The sequence below is a fragment of the Barbus barbus genome (assembly GCF_936440315.1).
Source record: "Barbus barbus genome assembly, chromosome: 16".
In the NCBI taxonomy this organism is placed as follows: domain Eukaryota; kingdom Metazoa; phylum Chordata; class Actinopteri; order Cypriniformes; family Cyprinidae; genus Barbus; species Barbus barbus.
This window is the reverse complement of record NC_136744.1, coordinates 11,608,613-11,631,067: the sequence shown is the minus strand read 5'-3', so window position 1 is coordinate 11,631,067 and position 22,455 is coordinate 11,608,613. Positions and strand designations below refer to the sequence as shown.

Genomic DNA, 22,455 nt, shown 5'->3' with positions numbered 1-22,455 from the left:
TATTTTCTGTTCTTTTCCATAAAATAATTCTTTTTTTCTTGTGTCAGAGCTGAACTTGTTGCGTAACGTGGATGCAAACAACTCTGAGAGCGGCGCAGCAGCAAAGAGCTCCAGCCTTCTGAGCGGCTTCAGGGGTGCTTCCAGCTACAACCATGAAACCGAGACCATCTTCGCCCTTCCTAAAATGCAGCTCCAGTTCAAATCCATCCACGTACAAGACCCCGAGGAACCTTCTCTCAGTGGTACAGATATATAAACTGCCTCAATTTAATATTCTAGCAGCCTCTGGCAGCTTGTATAGTCTGAAAGTGAGTGCGGGACCCTTGCTGACTCTGAGCTGTGTTGCAGATGCCAGCAGTAAGCCCAAAGTGGAGTGCAGTGTGGTGACCGAGTTCACCGATCACATCTGCGTCACCATGGATGCAGAGCTCATCATGTTCCTGCATGACCTAGTGTCGGCATACTTGAAAGAAAAGGAGAAAGGTGAGCTAATGAAATGAAGAGTCGCCCTATTTCCTTTCTTCATACATGTCCTGTCACTGTAGTGAAGCATGTCGCTCGTGTTCCAGCTCTCTTTGCCCCGCGCTGCTTTGCGTCTCGACCCGGTCAGAAGAGCCCCACGGCGCAGCAGGATGAGGCCTCGTCAGAGAAGAAGGAAAAGGAAGAGGGAGTGAACTACGCTACAGTGGACTGGAGAGAGTTCCTCTGTAACACATGGCACCTGGAGCCCACACTACGGTAACACTGCAATCACATGACCTCTGGCCCTTCTGACCTCTCAGTTCAGTTACATCTACACTGCAGTTCAAAAGTGTTATTTTAAATTGCAATAATATTCCACAAAATTAGATTTTTTTTTCTGTATTTTTGATCAAATAGATACAGCCTTTCTAACTTTAAACTTCTTTAAAACTTTAAACTTAGTTGCGGTTTTCTGAATGGCTATCTAAAAATAGTTGCTAGACGGTCACTAAGCCTCGCTAATGCTAGGAAGTGGTTAACTGTGGTGTAATTTCTCCATAAAAATGTGTACTTCCATCATCAGCACAGTTCAAACTTTTCATGCATTTGATGTCGGTAATGAATTCATTTGACGTGATATGTTTCAGGTTGATCTCGTGGACGGGCCGTAAGATCGATCCGGTGGGGGTGGACTACATCTTGCAGAAGCTGGGATTCCACCATGCCAGGACTACAATTCCCAAGTGGCTGCAGAGGGGAGTGATGGACCCTCTGGATAAAGTTCTTTCCGTTCTCATTAAGAAACTTGGCATGGCACTGCAGGATGAGAAAGAGAAGAAAGGCCAAAGAGACAAAGACGAGCATTAACTCGAAACACTTCAATGTATTAATTTCTGCTATCTGGAGCCATCCGTGTGAATTTCCTTATTTTTTACCTTGTCTGAAACCACTGGATTTATTGCAAACTACTGTACAGCACACACAAACACATTACAGTCATTGTTATACTGTGTGAACATTCATGTTTGCCTTGGTTCATATGGCCATAGCTCTTGGACGACTGAAAGTTTTTCTTTTTTTTTTTTTTTACATTTTAATTTACAGATCACATAGACGTCGAATAGCTTCTGCTGAATGCCATTTGGACTTTTAACATGAATTAAATGCACTTACATGTCACTGACACTAAAAAATGGGCAGTGATCTTAAGCTACAGTATACAGGTGTGCTCTTGAAATCGGTTTACATGAGTTCAGAGGAGCGGTAAGCATCCTATGTTCTTTCTCTGAGGTGAATATACTGCTGACTATTGCCAATCAGACTTTTTAAATAGTTTTATTTAACATTTTAAGAGCAAACGATACAGGTCACCCCTGACTGGGTGGTAAAGTGTTCTTTCAGCCAGCAGAGGAAGTGTGAACATCCCTAAGCCTAATTATTCCTTTGAGAGTGACCAAATTTTCTGATGCCTGCTTAACACATTTTGAGGGATGATATAGTAGAAATGCCTCAGATATTCCTGTGAATACATCAGAACCTCAGATTGTGCTGTGTAATGTGAATTGGTTTATAAAGCAAGGCTCTAACTTAAAATGTAAATATCTTAAATGTTAGGCCTGTGGTGATAGTGTTTTTCCTTTTTTTTGCTTTTTCATAATGTGCAATAGACCATTGTATATACAGAGGTAAATATGTTCAATGTGCTGATTTCTTAACTGAATAAAATCATTACTACTAAAATGAATGATATTTGCGGGTGACTTTGTTCCTGATTATTCACAAAAAACCAGATGAATCTGTTTTGTTCATTGATTGCTGTGGAAATGGAGGGTTGCCTTGCAGAATACAATATTCTGCTGCATACTGCACAAGTGTACTAGGTTATCTCGCTCCATGCCTAAAGAAAATGATCACTGTAAACACACTGCAGTAATAGGCTATGGTCAGAATAGCATAACATTTGACAATATCTGAAGTATACAAAAGAACACATACTGTATCTCAGTGCAATGTGTTCTACTTGTAGTTATACTGTTAACAGAACTTTAAAAAGTTTTTTATTTGAAATAAAGCAAATAAAATAAGATAAAACTACTCAAATTAAAAATAAATTCTTAATTCTAAATATTTAAAAATATACTATACACAATACGAAAATTACTGTCCCGTGACCTGGAAATAATGACTTTCTAGCGGATAACTTTTGTTTTATAATAACGTTACAAAAGTTAGGCAACCCTGGACATCCCATATAAGATTTCTAGATATCTTTCCCAGTGTTCGAACTATACCGTGAACTTTGGGGGAGCCCACCTTTATTTTTTCCTGCTTTGTGTACAGCGATCCCGGGGAAACCGCTCCAAAAGCGGCACCTAGTGGCAAAGACTGAACTTGCATTTTCATTCAACCAACAAGTGGCGGGCAATATGCTAATGTTTCATGTTGACGTCAACATAAAACGGCTTGGGATTCGTTTGAATGATTCAGAGTCGACTCTTTCATTTAGAGACAATAACTTTATACAAGGTGCACTTTTAGATTTAAAGCTTTGCAGGATGTTTTCATTAACTTAGAGCTGTGCTACACTGCATGAAAGGTCATTTTCATAAGTTCTCTCATAAACTGATATTTCCCGCGAAACTGTACCCGACAGCTCAAACTGTAAATCGTTATTATAATCTTATTGTGAATTGCAAGAGGACATTTTTGTGGAATTCTTCAAATGGAAAAAAAAGAAGTGCTGCAACTTAAAACAAATGGAATTGATGTTTGAAAATGACTTTGTAAAGAAATCTATCTACCCTTTCAAGTTTAATGCATGATTTTGGTTAAATAGTCAACTAAAATACATTATCAGCTTCACAAATCCAACAAAAAAGACCAAGAGCAAACAAAACATCACATAACTGCTTTAAAAAGCTTTATTTCTTGGAAGTATCACAAGAAGCCCTTCATGATTTGCCTTTAAAACTTTGAATAGGTAGATTTAACATCCTAACATTCTGGTTACTCCAACTCAAAAAAGAGCTACAAAAATAAACCAAACTAAAAAAAAAAAAAAAAAATGTGCTGGTCTATAGTTAAATGAACTGACTCTAAAATTGTAATTCAAGGGCTACCCATAGTGTCTTATTTAAAGATACCACTTGTTAAAAACAAAAACAAGACTCCTGGCACCTGTTACTAACAATAATTTCAGTATTATTATAATTTTGGTCTTTCATATACATTTCCATATACATATCTACTGTTTAAAAAAAAAAAAAAATCTATGCCGAGATTCATAAAGGTGTAAAAAGGTTTCAAGTTTGGCGTCTGTAATGCTGTTTATTTGAGGTGTTCGGTCTGTCGGCTCTGTCGTCTATTTGTCAGTGCATGTGCACACGCACGCGCGCACGCACGCACACACACACACACACACACACACACACGCACATACGCACACACACGCAATCCGAGGAGGCAGAGTGAGTGGAGGGGACCTGATTCGGTAGCTCAGGCGAGCTCTACAGTGTTAACACGCTTCCCTGATCAGACACGTACAGTGCTTTCAGCTTGGCAGAACAGTCTCGAGACGTCAATATCACTCAATCATTTGGGGCAGGAACTGAGGAAGGGGAGGGTGGGATTAGTGAGAGGGGAAAGGCAGGTTCCATAGTTCGATATCCCACTAAACCTCTGCGGTCTTTCTGGACCTCTTCTTGAGAGGCACTTTGCTGCTGGTTGTGGCCGTCGATCTGCACCTGTACTTGCGTGGTTTGGTGGATGAGGGTACTTCAGCGTTGTGCTCCACCAGGGTCTCTGCCTGAGGGCAGATATCAGAGTCTTCATGTTCCTGGCAGCAGAGATGGCCCGTGAGCGGGTGCGACCGCAGGGCCCCCTCCTGGTGAGCCTTGCAAAAAGAGTTAGGGCACAGCTGGCAGAAAGCATCTGAGTTCTTTCCACACACGTCACAGTGATGCCAGGGACAGTCCCAGCGACCTGGAAGACAACACAGAGAACAAATGTAAGTAATTAAATTTTTATATATATATATATATATATATATACACACACACACACACACACACACACACACACACACAGGTCCTTTTCAAAAAATTAGCATATTGTGATAAAGTTCATTATTTTCTGTAATGTACTGATAAACATTAGACTTTCATATATTTTAGATTCATTACACACAACTGAAGTAGTTCAAGGCTTTTATTGTTTTAATATTGATGATTTTGGCATACAGCTCATGAAAACCCAAAATTCCTATCTCAAAAAATTAGCATATTTCATCCGACCAATAAAAGAAAAAAAAAAAAAAAAAAAAAAAGTCAACCTTCAAATAATTATGTTCAGTTATGCACTCAATACTTGGTCGGGAATCCTTTTGCAGAAATGACTGCTTCAATGTGGCGTGGCATGGAGGCAATCAGCCTGTGGCACTGCTGAGGTGTTATGGAGGCCCAGGATGCTTCGATAGCGGCCTTAAGCTCATCCAGAGTGTTGGGTCTTGCGTCTCTCAACTTTCTCTTCACAATATCCCACAGATTCTCTATGGGGTTCAGGTCAGGAGAGTTGGCAGGCCAATTGAGCACAGTAATACCATGGTCAGTAAACCATTTACCAGTGGTTTTGGCACTGTGAGCAGGTGCCAGGTCGTGCTGAAAAATGAAATCTTCATCTCCATAAAGCTTTTCAGCAGATGGAAGCATGAAGTGTTCCAAAATCTCCTGATAGCTAGCTGCATTGACCCTGCCCTTGATAAAACACAGTGGACCAACACCAGCATCACTGACTGTGGGTACTTGACACTGGACTTCAGGCATTTTGGCATTTCCCTCTCCCCAGTCTTCCTCCAGACTCTGGCACCTTGATTTCCGAATGACATGCAAGATTTGCTTTCATCTGAAAAAAGTACTTTGGACCACTGAGCAACAGTCCAGTGCTGCTTCTCTGTAGCCCAGGTCAGGCGCTTCTGCCGCTGTTTCTGGTTCAAAAGTGGCTTGACCTGGGGAATGCGGCACCTGTAGCCCATTTCCTGCACACGCCTGTACACGGTGGCTCTGGATGTTTCTACTCCAGACTCAGTCCACTGCTTCCGCAGGTCCCCCAAGGTCTGGAATCGGTCCTTCTCCACAATCGTCCTCAGGGTCCGGTCACCTCTTCTCGTTGTGCTGCGTTTTCTGCCACTTTTTCCTTCCCACAGACTTCCCACTGAGGTGCCTTGATACAGCACTCTGGGAACAGCCTATTCGTTCAGAAATTTCTTTCTGTGTCTTACCCTCTTGCTTGAGGGTGTCAATGATGGCCTTCTGATAGCAGTCAGGTCGGCAGTCTTACCCATGATTGCGGTTTTGAGTAATGAACCAGGCTGGGAGTTTTTAAAAGCCTCAGGAATCTTTTGCAGGTGTTTAGAGTTAATTAGTTGATTCAGATGATTAGGTTAATAGCTCGTTTAGAGAACCTTTTCATGATATGCTAATTTTTTGAGATAGGAATTTTGGGTTTTCATGAGCTGTATGCCAAAATCATCAATATTAAAACAATAAAAGGCTTGAACTACTTCAGTTGTGTTGTAATGAATCTAAAATATATGAAAGTAATGTTTATCAGTACATTACAGAAAATAATGAACTTTATCACAATATGCTAATTTTTTGAAAAGGACCTGTATATTATCATAAATGACATAACATATGTGACCCTGGACCACAAAACCAGACATAAGGGTCAATATTTTGAAATTGAGATTTATACATCATCTAAAAGCTGAATAAATAAGCTTGTTAGGATAAGAAAATATCAACTATCTGAAAATCTGGAATCTGATGGTGAATTTTTTTTATTTATTTTTTTTCAAAATAGAGAAAAATCGCCTTTAAATTTGTCCACATGAAATTCTTAGCAAAGCATATTACTAATCAAAAATTAAATTGAAATATTTCCTTTAGGAAATTTACAAATTATCTTCTTGGAACATGATCTTTACTTAATATCCAATTTTTTTTGGCATAATAGAAAAATCGCTAATTTTGACCCATACAATGTATTGCTGGCTATTGCTACAAAAGATACCCGTGCTATTATGACTGCTTTTGTGGTCCAGGGTCACATATATGCGCCATTCATAAATGACAAAACACATTATGCCATTATAGAGGAATGGTTACCAAATGGTCTCTTGGTGCGGTCTAGACAGGAGAGGTGATAGGCTTTGGTGCAGCCCTTCTTATCACACAGAACCAGCTCTCCTCCGTCACCACAGCGGAAACACTCGTCCTCAGACTTCTTGCCTTCATTCCGGGACTTTCTCCTCTTGGGCTTTTTCTTTTGATGCTTGGCTTTGGGCTCAGAAGAATGACCATTCTGAAGTTGGGTGAAGAGAGCATTAAGATATTTTGATTGATGATTACTTTTCACTCCTTGAGTGTTTAATCTTGTCATTTTAAATCACTGACTCACTATTTTCCTATTTTGATATTGTGCAGTTGCTTTGACAATTTGTATTGTTAAAAGCGCTATATAAATAAAGGTGATTTGACTTGACTCCTCAACTATAAGAATAGGAAAAAGTAGATATGTAGCAGAGGTTTTTGTCCAAATGAACATGTACAGGTATTCCAGGGACAAGCTTAGTGTTAAGTGTTTTGATGAAGGGCACAATGGTGTCAGCTCACACTTTACAAGGCTTAAACATTCTGAATAGCATGAAGAGCTTTAACCACTACACCACCCCACACCAGCAAGACATCATTCATGACAGAGGCAGCTGAAATGAAAGGAATTACAGTCACTCACCTTGGGTCTGTCACCTAGGAAACCACTGCAGTTGGGCGCTCCACAGCGACACACAGTCTTTTCATTACCCAGACAGTCCAGGTTATAGTTAAAAGTCAGCTCAGTGCCTGAAAACATTGAAGTTGCCAAATCAGTTTTTCCCATGTGACAGAGAAAATAAAATTGAATATAAATAAATATATAGATAAAGCACACAACATTAGGCTGGGGCAACACAGAAATTTATAGTAAATAAATAATTTTTTGAAGCGTATTAAAATATATTTGCTCAATTTACTAAAATGGGTGTTTTTCCCAAGAATCATTTTGCTAAGCAGATTCTAAATGTTTAATATAATAATTACAATACACTACCACTCTAATTAAATATATATTTATAAAAGCACACAAAAAATAAATGCCTTCAGAAGGGAAAATTGTGTTGTCAACAAAAATATAACAAAAACAATTAAATATATAAATCTATCACAAATTAGGCTAGGGTGACAACTTAGAAGTTTAGCTTTTTTTCTTTTCTTTTTTTCTTCTCTGACTGGGGATGTATTCTTTTAAGCAATTTCAGAGGAACAATTATTTCAATAAACGTTGAAAAGCTGATTCTAATATAAGAAGTAAAATAGAATAAAAGGCTAGTTAAAATTAGGGAGGGAAAAAGTTACAAAAAAAGCCATCAAATGTCTATATTTTCAGAGCATGAGCTCACCAGAAGGGATGTCACAGACAGCAAACAGGCCGACGCGTGTGTCTCCATTAACCGTCCATTTCTGAGTCTCACAGTTGGGCTGGCAGCTGTGGTTCATGAAGCGAGAGTAGTTCCCTTTGGGTCCTGCGTCTATAATCCGATCCTGTTCACACACACACACAAATGGAATATTACACATGATGAAGGTAGAAATGGTCACAAACCATTAAGCTGTCATAGGCTGTTATCTATGGGATGAGCTGTAGTGTTGTGACCTGTAATACCACATAAGGCCATTCCCAATACAACACTGTTTCTCTGTCTCTGCTGAAAGGGGTCCAAACATGCCACCATCAGACATGAACCCAGCACAGGAGGAGCGGTCAACGGCGCCTTCATTTACCTTGTCAATAGTGAGCATATAGAAATGTGTGATGTTGTTCTCCTGAGCGTATTTGATTCTGGCTCTGCACTCCTCCTCGTCTATCAGTTCACCCACATATTCATTCACAAACTCTCCCTGAGTAAAACACAAAAGAGCCGATCAGCAATCACATACAGTAAATCTCATCTGTTAAAATGTTCAAAAGCCAGCACACTTACTTTCTTAATGTCTCGCAACGACACCAGGCCCCAGCCTTTTCCTGCGGTGCGGATGATCTTGGTCTCGGGATAGAGGCGTTTGGTAAAGTCCTGGTTTTGGCAGCGGTTTGCAGCCGGACACACTTGAGGATGGCACTCATACAACAGCATGCGGTTCAGACACTCGGACTCGAAGCTGCAGGGGCGCTCGTCTGACGGCTTACAGTTACACTTGGGGATCTCAGAGATGTCCGCAGTGTAGACCTGTACTCGCCCACAAGGCTTATTCACCTAATGAAAAACAAAACTTAAATCTATTAAAAACTATATAAACAGACATTAATAACATTAAAATTACTATAGACATTTTCATGGCCTGGAAAAAACACTTTCAAATTCAATGGTATTTGCAGGTTTTCTGAGATATGAGAATTTTGTATAAATACCTTAATGTATTTGTATGGAGGAGGTTTCTTGTTGTTCTCTTGAGCCTCCTTGGCCTCTCTCTCCATCTCGATCTCCTTAAAGCGAGCTTCAGCCTCCAGCAGGGCTGCACAGATAAATACAGAAGAGCCGTTCCACAAATGCACTGACAATACTGATATACAAATAAAAATAAAAATAAAACAAGGCTTTTTTTTTTTTTTTTTTACCATTCTTAAAGACCTTTCCAATGCCAGTATGCTGATATTTGCTTCCCCTGTCTCCCTCCATGTAAGGAAAGACTCTGCCCTGGTGTGTCCAGAAATAGTCTTTAGAGCCAAAGAAGAACACAGGGAACTCTCCGATCTCATGACGCAGGTGCTGGATGTTGGTAGGGATGTTCTTAGGGTGACGGATCTCTGCAGGCCACCATCTAGAATTTCAAATGAGGTTAAAGTCAAGAAAATAGGACAAGAAAATCACTTTTGCAATAATGTAATTTGTATGTACTGGTTGACAGTACACTGTAATGTATGTAGTGGTTGACATATATCGTCAAGGCCAACAGATCATCTGATATCCGACAAGTGTTGATAGCGGGCCTTTTATTCTGACAGCATTTGAACACAGATGCACTGGAGCTACCATTCTCCATCTTCATTAGTTTATTTGCAGCTCATAAAAACCAGTGTGCTCTGTGTAACGGTTCATCTGTGTAAATTCTGCTATCACTGGACAGGCACGAGTGACAAACCTTAACTATCCTTGAATTCAAACATGTGCCATATTATTATATTATGTTTCCCATTATCCCATATTAACTGTATAATAATTTGTTACATTTATATAGCGCTTTTGGGTACTCAAAGCGCTTTACACGGAAGGGGGGGAATCTCCTCATCCACAACCAATGTGCAGCATCCACCTGGATGATGCGACGGCAGCCACATTGCGCCAGAACGCCCACCACACCCCAGCTTATTGGTGGAGAGGAGACAGAGTGATGCAGCCAATCAGTGTATGGGGATGATTAGGAGGCCATGATGGTCAGAGGACAATGAGCGAATTTGGCCAGGATTTGGCCCCTACTTTTTTTCGAAGGACATCCTGGGAATTTTAATGACCACAGAGTGAAGTCAGGACCTCGGTTTAACGTCTCATCCGAAAGATGGTGCTCTTTGACAGTATAGTGTCCCCGTCACTATACTGGGGTATTAGGACCCACACAGACCACAGGGTGAGCACCCCCTGCTGACCTCACTAACACCTCTTCCAGCAGCAATCTAGTTTTCCCAGGTGGTCTCCCATCCAGGTACTGACCAGGCTCAACCCTGCTTAGCTTGAGTGGGCAACCAGTCTTGGGCTGCAGGGTGATATGGCTGCCGACTATAACTTGTATTAACTGTAATAACTTCCATCTCTGCGCAATGTTTTGTTACTGAATGATTCAGTGTTCAGTGAATCTGTGAGTCAATGATTCAGTGAGCCATTCATAAAGACATTTGCTTCATTTACTGAATGAATCAGCCGTTTGAATGAATCGGTTGAAACACTCATTAAGACAGTGACTTGCCGCAACTGGATAAGTCAAAAGTATTAATTATATTGATTTTAGCAATTCTAATCAATAAATTATATAACATTAATTAGGGGTGTGCGAAATTGACCAAAAATTATATCTTGATATTTAATCGCTGTAGATTAATAGCTAATCAAGGTCTTCAGTATCACTAGAAACTTCCATGCAGGTGTGATTTGGAGCTGGTTGGAGCTAAACTCTGCAGAGCTGTGGCCCTCCAGGAATTGAGTTTGAGACAACTGATTTAAACGATTGATTCATTCAGGAACGAAAAACCGCCATGTTGCTCAGAGACGCAAAACAGCGCTGTGGCTGTGTTTGGAATTATTTTTGTTGTAGAAATAGATCAAAAGCAAGAAATATGGTGTCTAAAACGTAAGTCCCTTAATATTAACTTCTTGTTTACTGAACTGCTGCATAATATCAATATCACATTTGTAATCATGCTGACTTTTGGAGAAAAGATGGCACTCTTCGCGTGATTATTAACTATATGAAATGATATACCGTAAATATAGGCTACACATTTTCTGCCCCCATATCTTAAACTATGTGATCATTCTAAATATATTTTAATAGACTGAATCGTGCAGTGAAACTCGTACACGCACTAGTTTAACCTCTCTTAACAGATTCATTCTCTGCCAGCAGGTGTCGCATTTGGCAGAAATATAACGGTTTTCCAGGTAAAGACAGAACACAAAACAGCACTGGACTTTGAACTTGCAGCGCTCATGTTTATTTAATGAAATCATAGTCTTTTGAAGTTTAATGGTCACATTCAGCCATATCGCAATTGTCTTTCCGTCTCCAAATTTAAGACCTCTTCAAATCATAATTAAGACTTTCTTGTACAATTTAAGACTTTTTAAGTCTTATTTGATACAACTAAATTTAAGACTTTAAGACCCCGCGGACACCCTGCACTAAATTAAATGCATTGTTAAATTTGAATTGCTGAAAAGAATTTGACGTAAATGATGACACATACATTTAATAAGGTTAGGAAAATATCGCCCTTCACAAAATTAAAGTGTCCCCTGTAGTCAAATATTTTATCCCTTAAAACTTATCTTTGATCATCAAAATGACATATTTAAATGTTTTTTCTTGTGAAAATAATTCTCATGCCTTAAAATAGCTTGACTGTAACTCTACATCCTTGCCTCATTTACTATACGCGGATTTATTAATATGCAAATTAGCCCCGCCTCCACTCAGTCCCACCAGCCAGCACCTCCTGATCCACTGAACTCTAGTAAATGCAAAACAATGGCATACATGGATAATGACTGATAAAACTATGTTTTTTACTAGCGGACAACTACAGTGAATACTGTAACATTCGTTAAAGTTACTTACTTGACGATGTTGTGTCCTAAAATGCCGTTAAGACTGAATGCAGCTGTTTGTGATTCTTAATTCGCGGCCGCGAGCAAATGCGTGTGAAGTGCAGACGCCGATGCGGGAGAGGTGAGTCTGACTCCGGGCTACTTTTACACTGTTGCCGCGGGTTATAATGCAAGTTAGCGGTTCTAAATTCACATTAAACCACAGCTTCATGGGTTTTTTGCTCTAAATTATTTTTGGTTTTGTGCTGGTATTGGTATATTTTTCATGCTAGTGATAGGATTCTAGTGACGTAGCAAACCGAGGGCTGTTTCGAACTAAATTTCTGTGACTGCCATTGGGAAACTGCCGTTTTAAGGAGAAAATACTCAGCAATGGTGTTGATTAATGGATTGGCACATGGTTTGTCTAAAAGCATATTAAAAACACCACAAAGACATAAACATAAAAAAACTTGATTTTCACCACGGGGGACTTTAAGGCAAATATCACAAATATGCTGATTAAAGAAAGACCTGATAGAGCACTGATGAGACTATTGCTTCAGAATAAATTACATTTACACACACACACAGGTAAAATGCATGTAGTGACATCACCACACAGGAATGGTCACTTGTTTGTTGTCGGGCAACTAGTTTCTCTAGCTAGCACTAGGTGGTAACTAGGTGGTTACTTGACACCTAGTACCATTTAAAAAAAAAAAACCTCAATGACATAGCTATGATCTATGTGATTATTTTTCCCATTATTTTGTTTGATCAAAATCTTATGTCATTCTTATGCCCAAGAAACCACTAAAACCGCTAAATAAGCTATAATAAATAAAAAATCCACTGTAAGCAGATGAGTTTGTACATTAAATAAAGCTAAAGGTGTGTGGTGCTGATGGAGACTGACCTGTAGTTTCCAAGTTTGACCCAGATGACGTCTCTGTATTTGGGTTTCTTCCCTGAGCGGCAGTCATTACAGAACCAGCTGCCATCAGGCATAGCGATGTTCAGACAGTCAGGGTGAAATGCAGCTGGACATGACTCACAGCACAGCAGACGGCCACCTTCAACACATATGTATACATTTATATTGTGCCATCATGATCAAATAAAGTATGGTCTAATTCTTTCATGAGGTTCTAGGGTTGTTTACATCCATTGCAATGTTTTAATGTTTAATTTGGATGCCCGTCATTAAAAAATAAATAAAACAGTTTGTGTGTTGAATAATGAGAGTGGAAGTCATACCCTTTGAGCAGATGAAGCACCAGCTAACATTGACGTGAGAGTGGTGACTGTAGCCTTTCTTAGGCCTGAAGTGGTTTGTGCACACAATGGCAGAGGAAGTGATCATCTCGCTCCCTGCAGCAGCACACAAGTCTCCAACATGATAGGCCACAGGACAGCGCAAACAGCGCATCATCTTTCCTGCAAAGGGACAATGGGAAATGTGCTTTATGTATCAAGTGATAAAACCAACATCAACTTAAAAAAAGTCCTTCTGTTGGAGATTCATTTTATATAATTTTACTTTTTTGTAAAGCATAGGCCTGGTTTCATAGAGAGGGCTTAGGTTAAAACAGGATTAGGCAATAAGTCAATTAGGATATTTAAGTAGTTTTTATAAACGTGCCTTATAAAAAAAAAAAACATTACTGGTGTGCATCTTGAGACAAAACAAAGGCACTGACATTTTAAGATCAGTCAGTGCAAGTTTCTTTCAGTTGAAACAGCTCAGATTTACATTTTAGTCTGGGATTAAGTTTAAACCTTTTCTGTGAAACCAGGCGATAGAGTTTAACCAATTTGTGCTTGCAGTATGAATTTTATATACATTTATTTTAGTGGTGTCAAAATTGGCGCATTAACGCAGGCGATTACTTTTTTCAGTTTAATGCATTAAAAATATTTAACACAATTAACACAGGGGCGAGGCTAGGGTTGGCCACCCCACTCACAACTGCTGTTTCTGTCACGATTTCTCTTGAAAAGAAGCGCATTTATTCAGTCGCAGAATGTCTTTATGAGCAGATCAAACCGGAAACGTTTCAGACGCGTGCTCCACTTCACCTCGAGTTTGGAAACGGTACTGTGCTCACAGCGCGTGATCTTCAATTGCATGCACAAAGGCGCTGGCGCGCGCTGTAGTCTGTATCCTTTCAAATCAAAGCATGAAAAACTATGTGCATGCAATGTCGTGGTCATGAAGTTACCAAAAAGGCGATTAAAGCTGCCTTAAAACTGTGCATGCATGTAATATATGTTATGAGTCACATTTAAGAACATGTCTCTGAAATGGTTTTCAAAACAGTTTTGGAGCAGCCCAGCACTGTCTCCCTTATCTAACACGCCCGATTCAACTCGTCAGTTCATTAGTAGAGACGAAGGGTGTCAGAAAACGTAAAGAGTTGAGAGAAAATATGCGTGTCAGATCTGCGTCACGCTTAGCAGCGGCAGCGCTTAAAGAAATAACGGCCAAAATAACCTAATAACCAGCTGCTGTAATGTCTGTAATAATAGTAATGGCAATTAACCGGTCTTAATTGTTAATCAAAGGACAAAGAAAAAATAGGAAAAAATTACTTTTATCTCTTTAAGGATTCATCTATATTTAATTTAGAATTTAGTGTTTGATAACTTCAGTTTCTGTATATTTCCGCTGAAAGGCACAGGTAAATATGACATTTATTATAATGGGTTTATGTGAAGATTGTTTTAAGTTCACTTAAATTAGAAGTTATTTTTTTAAAAGTCTAATAAAGGTTCAAATTGATAGCTCTTAATTATACTTTTAATGTTGAATGGCTATAGTCAGTGGTTAAATATTATAGAATATACAATTTTATAGAGAAATCAGTATTGGTATCAGTGATACTGGCCTTCAATCATAAAGATGCCATTAAACAAATATTAAAAAACATACTATGTTGTTTTAATGGTTTCATGGTGCTCGTTGTTTTATTTTAAAACATCATCGCAATGTTTGCAATTGACATTATCGGGATTTAAAATAAAATGATCCTAAATGCAAGCACGACACGTGGGGCGGTGACGTGCGGTCCGTGATCCGTTTCCAAAACCACCGGCGTTGCAACGGCAAAACAGTTACCCATTTGAAACATTTTAATGCGAGTATTATGACAAAAGTGAGGTACAAAGCTTTGTTAACAAGAGAAATAATTGGTTAGCAGGCAAATTTTACATCACGACCATGTTTTTGGACTCATGCCGTTCGAGTGCATACATTTAAATCAAGCTGTATGCAGCATTGTCCTGTTTTGCCAGATGGTCACGAATTTTATATTTATTGTTTCTTTTCCCAAATCCTCAATGTCTCACCCTCTAGATTCGCAGGTTTATTTTATTGTTGTTTTAATCACTGTTTTCGCATCTCTTACTGTGGTAAACATGTGGGGGGAAACGAAAGATTTCGTGGCCATGAATTAAGAATTTGTTACTGACTTAAATTGCTCCCGCATTTAAATTCATTGGTTTTCTAGGGAACAAATTAATGAAACCTGGACAGTGGCCACAAATTAATATGTCGTAGGAACGAATTAACAAGTTGTAGGAATGAATAGGCTATAGTATCTGTTCTGCTCGCGTGCGCTCAGCCCTGTCAAAGCGAAGTATATGCAACAATTATCTAGGGAAAATGTAATTGAACGTTTGTACATTAGTAAATTATTTTTGTGTAAGATCCAGCTCCTTCACAGTCACTCACAGACGTTTGCACGTGTTTTGCGCGTGAGCCACACGCACCCCAAAATGAAACCGCTTAATCGACCATCGATAGCTCTTATCGATTACGTCGCTTATCGTCAATTAATTGATCGTCGATTAATCGTTGACATCCCTATTTACGACACTTTAAAAGAAGTCTGGCTGCAGCATTTCAACAAGCTAAAGACGTGCAATTTGACACTAAATAAAAAAAGGGTTTCCAAAAAAGCAAAAACTTTAAATTGCCACCCCTTCACAGGTTTATAATCCGGTTCTTTTAATGAATCGTCAAAAAGACTCAAACTCTCAAATTATGGTTGGAATCAGTCTAAAAAAAATATATACAGAAACTCACTGTGCCTTCAAAACAATCCAACCAAGGTGCATAGACCAAACACTTTCCTGAAAGGTAAAATACTTAAAGTCTGCACACTCCACCAAAAATCACATGCAAGATAAATCACATTTCTCACATGTGACTTTGGGTGGAGTATGCAGACTTTTTGAATCAGTCTAACAAATGACTTGTCTGAGTGAATTACTTCACTGACTGCAGGGCTCCGGACTAACTATTTTTACTAGGAGCACTGCAGCCCCTGACTGAAAATTTGGTATATGACAAATGATAATGATATATGATAAAATTACTATTGTTCTGCATTAATAAGGGCAGTTACTAATAATATTACATGTTCATTTCTTGTTTACATTTGACAGTAAAGTAGGGCTGCCACTAACGACTATTTTTATTTTTATTAATCTAGCGACTAATTTATTGATTAATTGATTCATCTAAATGATTAATTTCCCACAAACAAATCAACAATTTTACTTAAGAATATTTTATTAAACTATATTTTACTAAACCAAATGAAATCCAGATTTCTCTGAAATCCTTTTTTAAAGCAGAAGTAAAGTGCAACAGAGTGCAAGCAGCTAGTGTCCATCTCATAGTCCAAATCAATTAAATCAAAGTTCAGTATTATAGTGTAAGAATGACAACATACCCACATGCTCCAGTCTAATAATACAATTATAAATCAAGAAACACTTTTTAAAGGAGTATTTACCAGAATTTATTTATTTAGGAGAAAAATGCAAATGTGCAGTATTTCTGAAAAAAATGGAATCCAGAAAATAAATGGAAAACTGAATTTGGTACAGATAAAACTGTAAAACTCAATTAATTAGACAAATAAAATTTTATTTAACCATCAAAACATAGTATATAATAAAAAAAAAAAAAAAAAAAGGTTTTTGGAAATAAAAAAATTTTATAGGGCCCTATAATTATAATACATTTTTTTGTGGTAATAACTATAGATGTAAGTGAACAATAGCCTTTAAAATTACTTAAAATACATATATAATAGCAATGAGGCAATAATAATTAGTTCAAATAAAGTATCAAAAGCAAGAAATCATATGGTTTCATTGAATAAATCTGTTAAAATACATAGTGTATTATAAAGAATAGAGCTAATGTACATTACGCATTACAACAAAGGCCTGCAGTTTGGGACGCTCCACACATGTAAATGATAGGATTCTGTGGGACTACTGTGAACGGAGCCGCTATGAGACGCATGTAAATAAAGCACATATACTGTATTAGAACTGCATCGCATATACAGTATTGACCCGAATAGAAGAATGTTTTTTTCTTGGAAATACATCTGAAAAAACATGGTCGTCCTATATTCAGGGTCTAGACCAGCGTTCTTCAGATCTTTCCCTGGAGGTCCAATCTGCCGCAGAGTTTAGCTCCAACCCTGATCAAACTCCCCTACCTGTGATTTTCTAATGATCTTGAAGACTCTGATTAGCAGCTCAGGTGTGTTTGATTAGGGTTAGAGCTAAACTCTGCAGGAGTGGGTAGATTTGAGGATGCCTGGTCTAGCCTTTGACGTCAATAATACACCCACAACAATAGGTGGCGCCAAACACACAAAACGAGTGTGCCACGAAATACGTAATGTGTTGTAAAGATTGCGATTGAAAAAGAAAAGCTTACAGTCGTGACTGTCATGTTAGCCTGATGGGACCAAACGTCCTCTGTAAGTGATTTTAAAACGCAAGACAGTGTGCAGATTTGAAGACTACAATAAGATTTCACTTCTACTGTTAATAAAATGTTGGTAGGCTACTATGAGATGGATAGCCTAATTGTTATACAATTCAGATGGGCTACCTGTTATTTTTATGGTTTATCAAAAAGTGTATATTTTTAAATGTGATTGTTGGTACATTTTACCAGTAGTCTATTTACCATACTGTCAAAACAATAATTTAAATAGGAAAAATATGCAATATGAAAATTTAAGAATTTTTATTTTTTTTTTCTCTCAGTAAAACAAGATTGTTTTCAAAAAGCCTTTTTCCAAAAGGTACATCTGGAAAAGGGGGGGTCGTCTTATATTCGGGTCAATACGGTAATTATTTAAATCGTAGCATTTGTGAATTCACAATTATTCTTAATTATGATTTTTAAATAGTTTTAATGTATCATTCAGCGATTGCAGCCTTGGAAAACAGTATAATAATGCGTTTTATGGACTCTTGTCCGTGAAATGTGCCACTTCCGGTATTTTGCCAGTTAGTCGACGCGAGCAAAAGGAAGTCGAGGATTTAAAAAAAAAAAAAAGAATAGTCGAATAAAATCGATGAATCACGACAGCCCTACTGGAAAGCACTAAACTTGAGTTGGGAAGCTAACAAAACTTATTTTATTATCAACAGTAACATGTACAAAATCTAATGTTTTTATGTAGAAAAGGTATATATTGTACTATTATTAAATGTACCATTATTCTTCTATAGTCTTATATGGAACTGACCAACAACTTCAGTGATTATTAGGGTTGGGTACCGAAACACGGTACCAATATGGCCAATATGGTACCTATGTAACCAGTATGTACTAGAACCAAATGAGAACGCAGATTTCGGTGCCATTCCGGAGCGATCGATTGAAATACTTGTCCTTTGTCTCGCTGAAACGAACGTAAGAAGCATCATCACCGGCACCGCACGTGAAAAATAATTTCCCGACTGAGAAAATGGATGTGAACAAGTCGGAAAGCTCTAATAATACAAGTGTTGCGGTCCTACTCGTCCTGCTCTGAGCGAGATTCAAACTGCGGTCTCCGGCGTGGGAGGTGGGCGCTATAACAAGGAGGCTAAAGCATGTTAGAAAATAAGTTGAATATGGCTTTAGTCTGCCTTTTTACTCTATAAGAAGCTAATCTCATTGTGTGTGTGCAGTTAATCATATTTGATAAGATTCAGGGCAGAGCCCGGCAACCTTGAAGTGCAGATAAGTGTTCTCTGCGTATGTGTGTGAATGTCTATCTTTGCAGCTAGATGCAGAGAGAGAGCTCTAGGAGGAAATTATCATTTGCCGTCACCCTGATGTCCAGGGTAACAGATATACATCTCTGGAGAGACCTATTGCGTCTGACCTCTGACAAGAGCATCCGAGGAGCGCATGAATGCAGAAATTACACTTGCTCTGACGACAGCAGGTAACTAGCATTAACTAGCTAAGCTAAACATGCTTAAATTAAAATGCTGTATTCACGTTTTTAAACCTGTTGTCCAACAAGAGAGAACATTATAACCTTTTTAGCCCACAACACCAGTTAAATGCTTCCTTTTGTGATCTGATGTAGCTTCTTATCACAGAATGAGGCAGAAAATATGTTCCATAGGCTACTAATACATCGATTAGCTATGGATTATAAATTTACTTAATATGGGGTGCTCTGATTGATCAGCTACTGATCACAATCGGCCGATAATTGCGTTGGGATGTTTGATTGGCGGTCTCTAAAAAGGCCGATCTCAAGCTGATGATGTGCCTACTGTGAGAGGATTGACAAGACATGCAGCGGCACCATCTCAGTCTCTGTCTGGCGCGGGTGAAATAATTATAATGCTGTACAATACATATTTGTTCATTAAATAATTTGATAAGTTTCTGTGAGAATTTCAAACAGCTTGAGTTAAATCACCACACGCTCTCTCGCTCTCTCAAAATGTGCAAATGGCTTCAAATCACATTGCGTCTGCACTATAAGCTAGCTGCACAGTGACACAGGGATTGCCACTTGCACAATCGAGGCAGTGTCGCATCGTTACTAAAGTTTATAAATTGCATTTCTTTTAAATTCTTGCCAGTGTTTAAACCATTCGGCAATCGCGCTCTCATGCACTCGAAGCGCACACAAATAACGCCAGGTTCACACACGCACCGTTTGCATTGCGTATGCGGTGCGTATTTTTTCCACGCTCATGTTAACGGATTAGAGCGTTCATAATGCACACGGTTGCGGTCCGGCAGTGCATTCCAGGAGTGGTGTGTCTGTAGCAGTACAGCACTCGTTTCCACTACACGTGCTGAATTAAAGTGACAGCGCATTGTTCTTTATGAACAACAGAATTGCTTGTAAAAGATTTAAATGCCAAAGAACAGGTAGTACAGCTGACTTTCTGTCAATGGTAAGTTTCAGAGTTTGTGATAATGTAAGAAAAGTAGTTTAAATGTCGTTACTTGCTTAAGCAACTTAATATATAAATCTAGAAGTAAATGCAAAAGCAAAAAGCATTGAATAATGTGTTTCTTATAATTACTGCATTTAAACATCTATGAAAGACTATTACAATACTGTGTTAAAAGAGAATCGCAATGCTGAAAAAACATTTTAAGAAACAATGTTTGGATTTGAAATCAAAATAATGGATAAATGTTGTGTTGGTAGTAAACAGCCATGGATCAGGAGCAGACTCCCATGTGAAAGCACAGTCAGTGCTGATTCTGCACTGCTTACGTACCGCACATGGACTGCATACACACTGCAAACGGAGTATGTGTGATCCAGGTGTAAAAGTCTCATCTCACATACAGCTCATGAAATCAGGCTTGTGCTGTGTGTAAGCTATTGTGCAACAACTGTACGATTGTCAAAACAAAAATGCAGTGCATGATCAAACGTTTAGGTGAGATAAATATATATTTTTGAAAAATGTCTAAAAAATGCCCTCCTCCACCCCTCAAAAATACTCACAAGGGTTACCTAAGAGGGGAATTCATTTTCAAAAATGAAATTCAGGCCCTGAATAAATAAATCTTGATTGGATCATCACTATAGATAATTCTACACGATAAAAAGAAGGCTTTAAAAAGATTGATGTCGGTGAATCCTTATCCGAGCACCCCTATACTTAATTATGATGAAAATACCAGAGATGGCTTGAATAACACAGATAAACTATACATTATCGTAGTCGAGTGTTTATTGTATTTGTTTTATCATTCAAAACGTTTATATCTTCTGTTTAAACAGTTACAGCGATAGCAATGCCTTTGTCCATATCCCTGGAGCTTCATGAGTTCCCCTACTTCTGTTACTGGATATGTGGATTTTTGTGCGAGGGCGCCCTCTGGCGTCCAGTGTGAATGAAAAAGACCATGTGTTTAGTGCTAATGGCCAATCCAATTATTAATTGGTAATTTTTATTTATTTTTAATAAGTATCGGTTCAAGCACAGGTATAAAAAAAAAAACCGATACCCAACCCTAGTGATTGTGTGAGATTTAGTCACAAATTGAAGAAAAGTTTTTCAAAGCACTTTGTGACTTTTCTTACTTCATACACAAAACAAAAAGAGCAAAACTGACAAAATCTGATTTCTTGAGTGATTTTATAATTTCAAAATATAAAGGAAAATGTATGAATGACTAATAAGCCAATAAGTGCTCCTCTGCTGCCATCTACAGTTTTTTATTTTTTTTTATTTTACATAAGTGTTTGTTCACCACAGTATATTGGTCATCCCGTTGAAAATAACATTCAAATTGGATCATTTTGGAGCTTAAAAGTGCTGGAAACAGTTGTGTGAAATGCTTGAAAGCCATTGAAAATGGATTGAATTTCTCTCTCAAAAGGTTGTACAAACCCTGAAATGAACAATGTTATAACATTTGACTATTTCTGCCACAACACCATGGTTAGCGTTACTGCTTCTGGTTTTCTACATCAGCGCTGTTTGATCTGTTGATTTCTGTGCAGAATTTGAACGCTTCTCACTGGATCTCGCAGCACTGTTGCATCTGTGCAGTGTCGCGAAATCAACTTTGGTTCCCGAGTAAAGCTGTTCTGAGCTTGGACAAGTTTGTTTGCGTCGCAGTCCGAGCTGATAGACGGTCTGCGCTGCTCAAACGAGTAGCGGGATTTTGTTACGCTTTTGTTTCGTTTGCCGTGTGATGTTTCTCATATCGAAGGGTGAGAACCAGAAGGGCGTAAGTGACATTTTTGGTGAAGTGGAGATATATACATCAAATGAAAGCTCTTAATGAGCCCTTTCTACTGGCAAAAGTACTGTCATCCATGAATGTACAAATTTGTATTATAAACAATTGAAATCAGTACACAAAGTCAGATCAAACTATGGTAAGATTTTTTTTCCGGCTCTACTGTAAAGTTGGTGAAACGTCACTTATGCCCATCTCGTTCTCACCCTTCGATATGCAACAGAAATTGCAACGCGAGTTGAACAACGTGGTGGTTGAGCCAGTGCGACTGCTCACAAAATTTACTCGCACCAGCAGAAAAAATGGTTGCAATCTGGAGCCATAAACATGCATGCCAGTTTAAGTACCTTTGGTGGCCTTGCCAGCACCGCGGCCGCTGTAGTGGCAGCTGAGGCAGGTGTGCAGGGGGCAGCGGAAGCCGCGGTTCTCAAACACAGTCAGCGCGCTCAACCGCACACAGGCATCATGGTAGAAACGCCCACAGTGAAGTACACAGCAACGCCGTACCTCTCCTTCAGACTGCTTACAGGTGAAACACACATGCACACCTGAAAAA

The 22,455-nt window shown here is 38.7% G+C and overlaps 2 protein-coding genes across 14 annotated transcripts in view; one reads left to right on the top strand and one right to left on the bottom strand.

Annotated features, from left to right (window-relative positions):
• LOC306882474 (bridge-like lipid transfer protein family member 1) overlaps positions 1-2,201 on the top strand; it is a 75,436-nt gene extending 73,235 nt beyond the window's left edge. For 8 of the 11 annotated variants that reach the window (XM_079437109.1, XM_079437108.1, XM_079437117.1 and 5 more), the window contains 4 exons: positions 48-242; positions 349-483; positions 570-738; positions 1,110-2,201. In XM_079437109.1, coding sequence (XP_079293235.1) covers positions 48-242; positions 349-483; positions 570-738; positions 1,110-1,329 — 719 coding nt within the window. In that variant the 3' untranslated portion in view covers positions 1,330-2,201. The remainder of the gene's footprint in view (positions 1-47; positions 243-348; positions 484-569; positions 739-1,109) is intronic. The other 3 variants (XM_079437116.1, XM_079437110.1, XM_079437107.1) reach the window with 1 other exon arrangement.
• Positions 2,202-3,361: 1,160 nt separating this feature from the next.
• Positions 3,362-22,455, bottom strand: part of LOC306882272 (histone-lysine N-methyltransferase NSD2-like) — a 27,435-nt gene continuing 8,341 nt past the window's right edge. For all 3 annotated transcript variants that reach the window (XM_079436788.1, XM_079436786.1, XM_079436787.1), the window contains exons 14-24: positions 22,247-22,447; positions 13,112-13,291; positions 12,771-12,927; positions 9,172-9,374; positions 8,965-9,068; positions 8,540-8,809; positions 8,340-8,456; positions 7,958-8,099; positions 7,255-7,361; positions 6,627-6,822; positions 3,362-4,443 (exon numbers count right to left, since the gene is read on the bottom strand). In XM_079436788.1, the coding sequence (XP_079292914.1) occupies positions 4,133-4,443; positions 6,627-6,822; positions 7,255-7,361; positions 7,958-8,099; positions 8,340-8,456; positions 8,540-8,809; positions 8,965-9,068; positions 9,172-9,374; positions 12,771-12,927; positions 13,112-13,291; positions 22,247-22,447 (1,988 nt within the window). In that variant the 3' untranslated portion in view covers positions 3,362-4,132. The remainder of the gene's footprint in view (positions 4,444-6,626; positions 6,823-7,254; positions 7,362-7,957; positions 8,100-8,339; positions 8,457-8,539; positions 8,810-8,964; positions 9,069-9,171; positions 9,375-12,770; positions 12,928-13,111; positions 13,292-22,246; positions 22,448-22,455) is intronic.